The sequence below is a fragment of the Sinocyclocheilus anshuiensis genome, unplaced genomic scaffold (assembly GCF_001515605.1).
Source record: "Sinocyclocheilus anshuiensis isolate Anshui unplaced genomic scaffold, SAMN03320099.WGS_v1.1 scaffold964, whole genome shotgun sequence".
NCBI lineage: Eukaryota > Metazoa > Chordata > Actinopteri > Cypriniformes > Cyprinidae > Sinocyclocheilus > Sinocyclocheilus anshuiensis.
Genome location: NW_015552666.1, coordinates 905151 through 916841, shown reverse-complemented (window position 1 = coordinate 916841; position 11691 = coordinate 905151). Strand labels below are relative to the sequence as shown.

Genomic DNA, 11691 nt, shown 5'->3' with positions numbered 1-11691 from the left:
ATGCTCAAACAGCAACATTACAGACTAACTAAAGTTGAAAAAGTGAAAAAGCATAATAGGACCCCTTTAATTTTTTTTAATGAATATATTATTATTAATATAAAACTCCGTTGCTGCCCCGGAAAAACAAACTGCATCCACTGTTCACGTAACGCTGGATTCTTTGTTAAGCTGAACAAGGTTATCTTTCCCTTACAACCAAAAACACACTTCTTTGGAGTCATTCTTCTCGAACGAGTCCCGTTCAGTGCAGCCGAATGAAGTGCGTTGATGGGCTGCTCTTGCTAAATGCCCATACAAGGAGTTCCACCCTTCATTACATCATGAAGAGCCAAGCTCGAAAAAAACTCTCCAAAACTTGTACAAACCAGAAGGAGTATATTTGACTCAGAAATACTCCGTTCTACATTCATATCTTTTTTGAAACTTTGGCCATGTTTAGCATGAGAATCAGATGAGAATCATAGACTGTAAAAAATGAGAATCCAACTCTTTAACAGAGTAAATAACTCAACATGCATAAAATAGCATTAGACCTCCCCTATTAATTATTTTTTAATTATTATTATTAATTATTGTTATTATTTTGATAGCAGTCTTACTTAATTAAAATGCTAAAACAAACACACTCAAGATTAAAACTGAAATAATTTTTCAGTTTTAAACTAACTATTATTTTAAAAACAATAACTTGTTTTTATATAAGAACATACAGTTTTTAAAAATTCTGGAATCACAGAAATAATTGTGGTTAATTAATGTAGCTATATCGACACTCACAGTATTTGTTAACAATATTTCATGGTTATAAAACTATAACTTTGAATATTGGGTTGGACAGTGGTGGTACTTGAGTCAAAAAGTTTGAGAATCACTGCCTTAGATTGAATTAGACTGAATTAGACAAGTTATTCTGCTTTATCATTGTTTTGCCATTGCAAAACATATTAACTTTTTAAATGATAAGTCATCCTTATACATCATAAGTAACACATTTTTCTTAATACGTAATGTTCCTCTTACCTTCTTTCACAGAAGAAGATCCATTGTGCAAGTATGACCACGTGGCCTCCCTGGGTGTATGCCTTATATGACTCTGTGAGTTTGATCTTGTATTAAAAATGTTATTATACATTTTACATTATAAATTTTACAAATGTTTATTTTGCATTGAAAGCATTAAAGGGGTGATTTTTTCCCACAATTTTACCTCTTTACAAATGAATAGTACTTTTGGCATGTTTTTGAAAATGTACAACCATCAACATTTCCATAATATCAGTGACAACATTTTAGCACTGATGGTTGTGTATGTGTATCTCGCCAGAAAACTCTCATGAGCAGAGTAAAGAAACAACTCCATGAATGGGATGAAAACCTCAAAGACGAGTCCTTGCCTACAAATCCCACAGGTACACAGTGGGTACAGGCACACAGATGCTTTTAGGCTCACACACACAGTGAAGTAGTTAAGAGAGTGTCTCTCTCCCTGCAGATTTCTCGTACAGGGTGGCCGCATGTCTACCAATAGATGATGCTCTGCGACTTCAACTACTGAAGATTAGCAGTGCCATCCAGAGACTGCGCTGTGAGTTGGACATCATGGACAGGGTGTGTATTTGTAAGGTTGCCTTTGTCTATAAGTCTTTCTTTTTGTCCAGGAGTTTGTTTATGAAAAATGCAAAAAATATTTATGCACTTCATGTTTCCTTACAGTGCACCTCTCTCTGCTGTAAACAGTGCCAGGATACAGAGATAACCAGCAAGAATGAGATATTCAGGTCAGACAGTAACGCTTTTAAAAAAACATTGAGAATTTAGTCACAATTTAGTCATGCTTGAAATATTAAAGGGATAGTTCACCCAAAAATGCAAATTCTGTCAACATTTACTCAACTCAAGTTGTTCCAAACCTGTATGAGTTTTTATCTTCTGCTGAACACAAAATAAGATGTCGTGAAGAATGTGGGTAACCAAACAGTTGTTGGTCCTCATTGACTTCCATAGTATGGAACAAATACTATGGAAGTCAGTGGGGATTCACATTCTTCAAAATACCGTCTTTTGTGTTCAGTAGGAAAAAAAAAAACACTTAAGGGTGAGTAAATAATGACAGAACCAAGTCTTAACCCTACACTTTTTCTTCTTCAATAATCCGTTTTACTTGAATACTCTGTTGTTACTTCCATTTTATTGCGACTTTAATATTCCAAGTCTTCTGAAAGCATATGATAGCTTTCCTTTTAAGATTGAAATTAAAACAGTTACTCATTCAGCACTCCTCTGTTTTTAGTCTATCTCTTTATGGGCCAATGGCAGCATATGTGAATCCACATGGTTATGTTCACGAGACGCTTACAGTCTACAAGGCCAACAACCTCAACCTGATTGGACGACCTTCCACACTGCATAGTTGGTTTCCAGGGTGAGATTCAATGTATTTGTACATGTTTTTGATCATTTTAATTTTGTTTGATCACTATGTCTTAGAATGTGTCTCCAAATAATTAGCCATTTTCATGTATAATTACATTTATTTAATGTATTTCTTTGCCTAGGTATGCGTGGATAATTGCTCAGTGCAGAACCTGTGGCTCTCATATGGGCTGGAAGTTCTCAGCAGTAAAAAAAGATCTGAGTCCACCTCGGTTCTGGGGTTTGACTCGTTCTGCTCTGTTACCGACAATCCCACAGGGCGAGGAGGGTATCGAGGGGTCACGCTTGCTGTGCCTGTAATGTGATCTGAGGATTACTTGTGACCTTTAACCCTACAGCCCACAAGCATTTGCTCCCCCAGGGGTCTCCTCTATCACCCCAAAACCTCACCCAGAGAAAGAGAGAAAGTGTGTTTGTGAGTTTATATGTGTAGATGTGTGCATGAACAGGGAGAGGAAAGAAAAAGGGGACAGGGAAGCATAATATACAGGAGTAGAAAGAACAACAGAGTGCAAGTTGTTGCCTTCACACACCTTGTGCTGTGTAAATTACAGCCTGATACGTGCAATATCATAGCAGATGGGCTCTTTAAGATATCACAGTCTGTTGTAATGCACTTAATTTACAGTCTAGCAGTCTTTTCTTCATTATTGCTGCCTAGATAAGAGTTAAGAAAGATGCCATCTTGTTTGGATGTTTATGAGTATTGTGTTAAAATAGGGACACATTTCTAACATCAAAGTGTGATGTGATGATCTCATTTAGTCTGACAAAAAGTCTTTTCATGCCCACTTTTAGCAACATAGTCAACAGTCATGTAGAATACCTCAACCAATTAAATGCTCTTGAATGTCTAAGCTTCTACAAAACAAGATCTAAACTGCTTGAATTAAATAATTCCCATCATGCTATGTCCCATGTGCTTGTGTCGGGTACATTTGGCACACAACTCCTGGCTAAAATTGTCAGCAGTCAATAATCAAGGAAATATCAGGGAGTTACCTATTATGTTATTTAGACTCAATATCAAGTGCAACTCTCAAAAGGTATTTTGTGTTTCTCAGTTTCTCTGTTTTGCTTCATTCTTTATAATTGTTTTATTTGGATACCATTTACTTGAATGATGATATGATTTATATGTTGAGTTGAGAGCCAAAAAACGTGTATCCAGAACAGAATTGGTGTGCCGAGAAACTACAGTCTGCATTGAGAAACTTCCTAAAATATAAAGATTCTATTCACATGTTCATTAAATGGCGTGCAAAATACACACTTTACACAGAAAATCAGCACACAAACATGTTCATTCTTCACTAGTCAGTTACATAGATGTAATAATAAGAAAACACTCGCACATGATACACACTGACTTGCATATCTGTAATGTTCAAGAGATTAAATACTGTTCAGTACTGATAAATTCTCATCAATAAACCGCTTCTGAAAAGTCACAGCGTGTTTAATCTGTTCTTCAAGGAAATTTCTATTTGGAATTGTCAATTTGTTAACATTAGCTAACATGAACTAACAAGAATATTTCTAAAGCATTTATTAATCTTCGTTAATGTTAATTTCTGCATTTACTAATACATCATTAAAATAAAATTATCTGTTAATATTTAATGGACCTGAGCAGACATGAACTAACAATGAACAGTTGTATTTTTATTAACTAATATTAGCAAAGACTATGCTGTTACAAATTTATTGCTCAAATTGTTAGCTAATGCATAAACTAATGTTGACTAGTGAGACTTTATTGTAATGTGATACTGAAATGTTTGTTTAAAATACTTTTTAATTAAAAATCTTGTTTATACTGTAGAAATATAGTCTACTAATCCAAACATTGCCATAGTTTGATCACAATACTACAGTTTGAAACGTCTGTTTTGCTTAATTCCTACTATTTCATATGCCACTTTTTTTTAAAGAGACGTAAACAGTATTGTAATAATTCAATGTTTCATTTCGAGCACAGACATATTTCATGCGTCATGTTTTCATTCCCGAACAAACCACCAGAGGGAGGTGTTGCTACGAGCCGCGCTGTCTTCTTCACTGGCTCTCACATGATTACGCAATCACAACAAACGACGACAAGCTGTACAGACAAATGTTGACAGTCACGGACACACTCTGTTCCCTCCATTCCCTGATGCTTTGGGCCATGGCTTATGAGTTCTACCTATGTAGAAGCGAACTTTAACGTTAGTTTGTGTATTTATTTGTATGAAGCGTGGCTAGTGTTCGTATCTTTGAATTGGTCTTGTCCTGTCTTTGACGATGCCTCAGGAATCTCCGGAGGAGCAGCAACCGCTGCCGCTGGTCCGATCTCTGGTTAGCCGGATACCGGCGCACGTGGTGTTCTGTAACCGCAGTCCGCGAGTTGTAAAGCCCGTCTGGATCAACTTCCGTGGGGAGCCGCAGCCATACGTAGATATTCAGCCGTACACCGGAAAAAGAATGGAAACTTATGTGGGTTCGTACGATTATTGTTGTATTATGGTCTAAATACATTTGGAAAATTACTGTCTGAGACGTTTGACTTGTTTAGGGCTACTATTTTCAGCCTGCTACTCCTTATCCATGTTTTATGCCAGTCAATGCACAAAATGGCTCAACAAAAATGTTCTGCACCAGGCAAAACAAACTGTTCAGAACACCAAAGTGTTTGGTTTGATAGCATGAACTAACAAAGCGTACATGGACACAGCTGAGCTGTTTTCCCAAAAGTGATTTTTAGTCTCCGGAGAAACCACTTAAAAATTAACACCTGACCCCATTGTAAGTGATTCGAATCCATTTACATCTTAGTTTCATGTTTGTTTGTTTTTTACCTATTAATGCCAAAAAAGGACTATCTGAAATATATAGTCTATGTAACTGAATATGGGTTAAGTAGTGCAATGATCTATTTTAACAAATCTTTCTGATTCTGTTTTTCTGTTTCTGTCAGGACATCCATGGATGTTTCGGGATGCAGAAACTGATGATCCAATGGTAGTCAATAATAAAGAGATGTATTTGCCACCTCACCTTGAAAATGGACAAGTCTCAATCGCCAACATCACATTGCCTGGTATACATTTTTCATTCAGACTGATAACCAATTGACCATTCATTTTATAAATTAGAATTCTTACACTAATATTGAGATCACTGTGATAATTGTATTAATAAGCATTGCATATGACATTTTCTGGGAACCCCCCTCATAACTGTTGTTATGTTTGACAAGCCATGGCATTTCACACTAGACATCATGTTCTCACGCAGTGAAAAAGAGCAGGTTACTTTAGGTATGAAACAAAGACTCAGCTTTCAAATTTTGTCATTATTTAAGAAATTCAAACAATTAATACCGTTTCGTGGCTCTTTAATGTGACGTGACAGATTGCTGAAGTGCCTCAGTTTAAGTGGCACGTGAACCAATCATCTCTTCCTCTTCACTAGTTATAACACAAAATAAACATGAATGAATATCAGAAGGTATCTTGTTTCAACTGCTGCAAGACGTTAATACACACCATTTTTCAAGTCCACCGTCATTAATCTACTCTCTTGTCTGGTTTGTTTGTTGGACAAAAATGGCAGATTCGGCATTATGATTGGTCAAATTGCATGTCAATCAAACTCCCAGCGAAGGGTCAATTATGGTATCATTAATCAAACAGAATCTGAATTTTTTTTTTAATCTAAGATTTACTTTCCACTTTATATTTGTGTTTACCAGTGTTGACCTTGCGAGATCGCTGTCTGCAAGTTGTGAGGAGGTTGGTTCGCAGAGAACATATCTGTCGGCTGGAGATCGCCCGCTGCCTACAAGATGACCTTGCTCAGAGACCCAGCATTCACGCCGATCTACGACGCATTAGCCAGCGAGTGGAACAGAAGTTACTGGAGAACAGAGAACAGCAAAACAGATGAAAATATGAACATTAATATGAGTGTGAATGAGGGCATATTTACTGAGCAGACCTGTGCACCAGCACCATAAATGGACAATATAGTCTGGCACTGTAAAATACAGTGTTGATAAACCTCAGATCAGGAGGAATATTTCTTAAGCAAATGGACGCTTTAAACATAGGTATTTTTAGGTTTCCGTGACAGGCACTGAATCCACAGAAAGAACTTTAGAAAATGCAGATTTTGTGTGATTGTCTGTGTGGTAGGCCTTGCAATATTTTTGGTTACAGTTCTCTGTATACTTTTACTCTTTTATCAGCTTCATATTTGGAAAGTTAATTTGAACGTAGTTCAAATGTGTGTATTTATGTAATTATATATGTATGTGTATATATAAGTAGTTTTCTCTAACAATGGTTTTTGCTTGGTTTCTACTTCAAGACCATAATTAGAATAACTAAAAACTAAACCCCTATTTTTTGTAATAGTTGTGGGGTAAACAAGTTAACACAATAGAAGCTCCTACATTCAGGTAAGGGTGAATTATTTAACACTATTCGATTTTAACCAAAATGGTAAACTGTGTACTTGGGACAAGGCTTTTTAAAAATAACTTTAAGCCTGGGGCGAGTTTTAAATGTTATAAATTTAAACAAATTATTCATTACAATATTGTTGGCCAAAAAAATGGTTTGCTGTTTTTGTATTTTTATATGACTTGTTTTGTGGTTTACAATTTTTGAACTCTACATTTTGCTGAAAAGCCTATAATAGCCTGAATGGGGCATGTTGTCACAAAAGGTCAACTTGTTTTCCTGGGGAGCTTTTTGTAAGTCTTCTATGCACGAATTGACTTTAAGTGGGGGGAAAAACATAATGAGATATATACAACCGCTAAAAAAAATTATAAACGATAATGCAATTGTAAGTCAAATGAAATGTTTATTTTCTTATCCCCTTAAATATGTGCTAGATATGTGCACACCATAGACCAGGGGTGCCCAAACTCGGTCCTGGAGGGCCGGTGTCCTGAAGAGTTTAGCTCCAACCCCAATTAAACACACCTGAACCAGCTAATCAAGCTCTTACTAGGCATACTAGAAACTTGAAGGCAGGTGTGTTGAGGCAAGTTGGAGCTAAACTCTGCAGGACACCGGACCTCCAGGACCGAGTTTGGACACCCCTGCCATAGACTGTATAAAAACAGGTGCACACTCCATACTTCGTACTTTCTCAAACAGCGTTCACCATCGTGCAACGCCGTCTGGGTCCAGTTGAGTGTTGACAGGAGTGAACGCATCGCTAATTACATTACGTACGTGATCCACCTGAACGTTCTTCATCCGTGCAGGTCTTAAGATTTGTAATATTAACTTTGCCGTTGCTTGAACTAAAACGGGTTTAATCAACACTATTACTCACTTTCAGACTGTTTTCCGTTCTTGTGATCTTCGTTATGTGCTCTGACGCGTGGGTCACAGGTTTAGGTCAGACATGAGATTTTGCTAATTATTAGCATCTGTAATTAACCAATAGCGCTTTAAATGAACATGCTAACGTGTTTTACATCGTATGCAGGTTTATGCCTTTTATTTATTAATGTATAAAAATAAGTATAAAGGAGACGTCGATGTGTTTCTAAATTTGAGCTAACCTACAGGAAATGCCTATCTGCTGACTACGGAGTTTTTAAACACGTAAATATTGAATGAATATTAATCCCTATTTAACTTAAGTGACCCAGGTAGCCAAAAAGATCTGGCCCGATAACGGCCCAAATCCGGCAAGCCGGAAGAAATAACTCGGGCCAGATACGGTTGGAGAGAGAGAGATCTCCATTGTGGGGACCAAATATTCACACAAGGAGTGAAACCTGAATTTTTGACATTTTTGGGACTTACACTTATGGCCCATAGTCAGGCTGAATGTGGCTAAATGTGCCGATTCTCAACCAGAATCGGGCCAGATCCACAGACCCAAAGCCTAGCCAAATCCGGCAACCATTACTGGGCCAGAGCCGGCTCACTTCTGGCGAGCCGCTGCCGACACACAGCCGAGTGAGCCGACACTTAGCCGCAACCGGCCCGATTCCGCTGGCTACCTGGGGAGCGTCAGAGTTCTTTGTAAGCGCATCTGGTTGTTGAAGTCCATCTCCACCTTGAGTTTTGCCTTTTCTGTTTTCTCAAAGAACCTGCAAGTGAATCCTTCTCAGATAGAGTTTAGAAACGGCTGCATCTGTTTGTGTTTCTCATTTTTTATTGTGTATTTTTATGTATAAATTTCCCTTTGTTCGCAAGGTCCTAGTACGATGAACCACAAAAGGGAAAAGGTGAAGTTTACATGGCTGAATGTGGAATCCCCAAGAAAGCTCATGAAGAACAGTGTGGGTGTGGCACAGCCAACATGCTGGGATGGAAATGGTCAGGATGGTGGTATGAGTGAGGTTAGCTCTCCTGGACTCAACACATCTACTGGGTCAGCTGGACTGGGCGACATGGGGAACATGTGTCTCAGCACTCCAAGCAGTACACCCAAAATACGGTTAAAACTGATTGGACGCCACGGAGCACTGTCAAGAAAAAAGAGTCCTGGTGAGGTAAGTAACAATAATAATTATATGTTTGTGTATTTTAATTGTAGAAATATCTGTATTTAAAAATTGCATATATTTGACTGGATTTGTGTTTTGTGTGTGACATATAAGACACTGTTTCAGGACAACAATCCTCTGTTGGACCTTCACCTCCTTCTGCTGGAAAGAAACGCAGGAGTCCTGAAGAAGGGCAGAAAGTCATTCTCCTCAAAGCACTGAATGATGCAATGGGGGATGCAAACAAAAAGTCATCAATTGGTGGGCCTAAAAGTCTATCTGCAAAGAAAACCCCAGACAAGCTTATAAAGGCAATTGAGGAGGAAAGTACCTCTGAGCTTGACTGCTGCTCATTCAGTGAGAAGAATGAACTACTGATCACGACTACAGATGATAGGCCTCCCCCTCTGGAGTTCATAGACGCAGAAGATGATGGGACCGAAATAAAGCTGGACACCACGGTAATGGATACAATTTTTGATTTTATTTATTTATTTATTTATTATTTTTATTACTTTTTAAAATAAATTAAATGTTTGTTCAGCAAGAATGTTTTAAATTGATCAAAATTGACAAAGACAATTTGGGGAAAAATCTATTTTTCAAATCAATGTTTTCAACATTGATAATAATAAGAAATGTTTCTTAAGCACACTTGAAATTCAGCTTTGTCATCACAGGAATAAATTACATTGTAAAATATATTAAAACTTATATACATTTCAGTATTTTCAATATTTCACAATATGCATGCAATACTGTTTTTACTATATTTATAATCGGATAAATGCAGCCTTGGTGAGCTTAAGAGACTTTCAAAACATTTAAAAAATCGTACTATCCAAAAACTTGAACTGTTCGATTATATAATAAATGAAGTCCTATATAAAGCATGGCTATTCTGCACTATTATAAATGTCTTTTAAGAGAATTGATACTGACTTTGTCTCTGTGCACAGAGTGTGATCCTAAAGCGTCCAGAATCGCCGGATTGGTCAGATGTTGAGGACTCAGAGCAGGTTGAAGTTTTCTCACAGGATGAGTCTTTGGAACCAAAGGAGCGACAAACAACCGAGCTTAAAAGGGATTGTAAGCTTGTGGACTTCAGTGACACTCCTCCACCTTTGGAATGCAAGCCTTACTCTTCATCACCAGCTTTAAAGCCTTCAATATTCCCACAAGCCCTGTGGAAACTGGAGCCACAAGGTTGTGACACTTCCCCAACAATCCCAGCCAGGGATATGGAGCTCTTGTCAGAGCTTCCACCTCAGAACACAGCCTCTGACCTCGAGCCACCCAAGAACTACTCGCGTTGTAGGACAGTTAGGCGGTCACTCAAATTACAACAGTCTATCATCAGCACTTCTACACTGGTCGATGCTTTCCCCGGGCTCAGAACCTTTGCCTCCGTTCCATCTACCCCTGGTAACTGGGATTACTCTCCTCTTACTACACGCAGGACTTCAGAATCAAATATTTACGCATCCTCACAGATGCTCCTTGCTGCGGACGGTGCCACTCGCAGGATATCTGTTGGCTCGGAGCCTCTTTGGCTGTCAGATTTGAACTCAAAAGCAGATTCTGCAGGATTTATTGACACGCACTGTCACCTTGACATGCTCTATGGGAAGTTGGGTTTCCGGGGAAGTTTCCAAAAGTTTCAGAGCAAGTATGCAAGTAGTTTCCCAATGGAGTTTAGGGGCTGTATCGCAGATTTCTGCAACCCACGAATCACTGAGAGAGAGGCCATCTGGGAAGGGCTACTGGAAGAGGAGAAAGTGTGGGGAGCCTTTGGTTGCCACCCGCATTTTGCCAAGGAGTATAACCATGCTCATGAGCAAAGCATCATGGGTGCTATGCGTCACCCTAAAACCATTGCATTCGGAGAGATCGGTTTGGATTACTCATATAAGAATTCCACAGACTCAAGGAAGCAGAAAGAGGTATGGCAAACAGGATGATTACTTCCAACTGTTTTTATATTATGCTAGAATATATTATTTTTTGAAACATTTGTGTCTTTGTGTGTCAAGGTGTTTGAACGGCAGTTGCAGTTGGCCGTCTCCCTCGGGAAGCCTCTTGTCATACATTGCCGTGATGCTGATGACGATGTTCTGAAAATGATGAAGAAGTGTGTCCCCCGAGATTACAAAATACACAGGTCAGTTCTCATAAAACAAACACTCGGACCATGAACTGTTTTCTTTTTCTAAATGTAATTTATTCCTGTGATGGCAAAGCTATCAGCAGCCATTACTCAATTTTCAGTGTCAGATGATACTTCAGAAATCATTGTAATAAGTTGATTTGGTGCTTAATTATTAATAATGGTTTCTACTATTATCGGTGTTGAAAATAGGGCTGCACGATTAATCGAATGCGATTGTCATGTGCATTTTGTTAGTAAAGCCGGTTCTGTAATCAGCAGTAAATCATCATCACGTGCTTTCAGATGGAGCAGAATTTACTACACATAGCCGTAGTTCACTGACAAGTTACGCAAAAAAATCGAAGAAATCGTTCGCGATAATGACCGCTGTTTGCATAGCTTCTCAGTGAACTACGGCTCTGTGAAGTAAATGCTGCTCCATCTGAAAGCATGTGAAAATACCACATTTAATAACATATTTTTACTCCAAACTCACTTCATAACGTCAGTCGAGTGTTTGAAATAAATCCTTCTGTGAGATGATGTGGCTTCTTACACAGAATAAGGCACGCAACATATTTCATAGTATTCTAAGCAGTGATAA

At 38.2% G+C, this 11691-nt stretch overlaps 3 protein-coding genes across 6 annotated transcripts in view; all 3 read left to right on the top strand.

The window, feature by feature from the left end:
- Positions 1-3734, top strand: part of crbn (cereblon) — a 6617-nt gene extending 2883 nt beyond the window's left edge. The window contains exons 6-11 of the mRNA XM_016459072.1: positions 1036-1098; positions 1328-1412; positions 1496-1611; positions 1717-1781; positions 2294-2425; positions 2559-3734. Of these exons, the coding sequence (XP_016314558.1) occupies positions 1036-1098; positions 1328-1412; positions 1496-1611; positions 1717-1781; positions 2294-2425; positions 2559-2736 (639 nt within the window). The 3' untranslated portion in view covers positions 2737-3734. The remainder of the gene's footprint in view (positions 1-1035; positions 1099-1327; positions 1413-1495; positions 1612-1716; positions 1782-2293; positions 2426-2558) is intronic.
- A 723-nt stretch (positions 3735-4457) lies between these two features.
- LOC107667384 (von Hippel-Lindau disease tumor suppressor-like) lies at positions 4458-7334 on the top strand. Of its 2 annotated transcripts, XM_016459048.1 has the most exons (4): positions 4458-4646; positions 4732-4918; positions 5396-5518; positions 6173-7334. In XM_016459048.1, the coding sequence occupies exons 1-4, from the start codon at positions 4614-4616 to the stop codon at positions 6364-6366; spliced, it is 537 nt and encodes a 178-aa protein (XP_016314534.1). In that variant the 5' UTR covers positions 4458-4613; the 3' UTR covers positions 6367-7334. The 2 variants fall into 2 exon arrangements, with proteins under 2 accessions (XP_016314534.1, XP_016314535.1); XM_016459049.1 differs by having other exon boundaries at positions 4461-4918.
- Positions 7335-7548: 214 nt separating this feature from the next.
- The window catches only part of tatdn2 (TatD DNase domain containing 2), a 5993-nt gene continuing 1850 nt past the window's right edge, over positions 7549-11691 (top strand). The window contains exons 1-6 of one of the 3 annotated variants that reach the window (XM_016459044.1): positions 7549-7926; positions 8009-8045; positions 8646-8944; positions 9052-9399; positions 9898-10881; positions 10972-11099. In XM_016459044.1, the coding sequence (XP_016314530.1) occupies positions 8657-8944; positions 9052-9399; positions 9898-10881; positions 10972-11099 (1748 nt within the window). In that variant the 5' untranslated portion in view covers positions 7549-7926; positions 8009-8045; positions 8646-8656. The remainder of the gene's footprint in view (positions 7927-8008; positions 8046-8645; positions 8945-9051; positions 9400-9897; positions 10882-10971; positions 11100-11691) is intronic. The other 2 variants (XM_016459045.1, XM_016459043.1) reach the window with 2 other exon arrangements.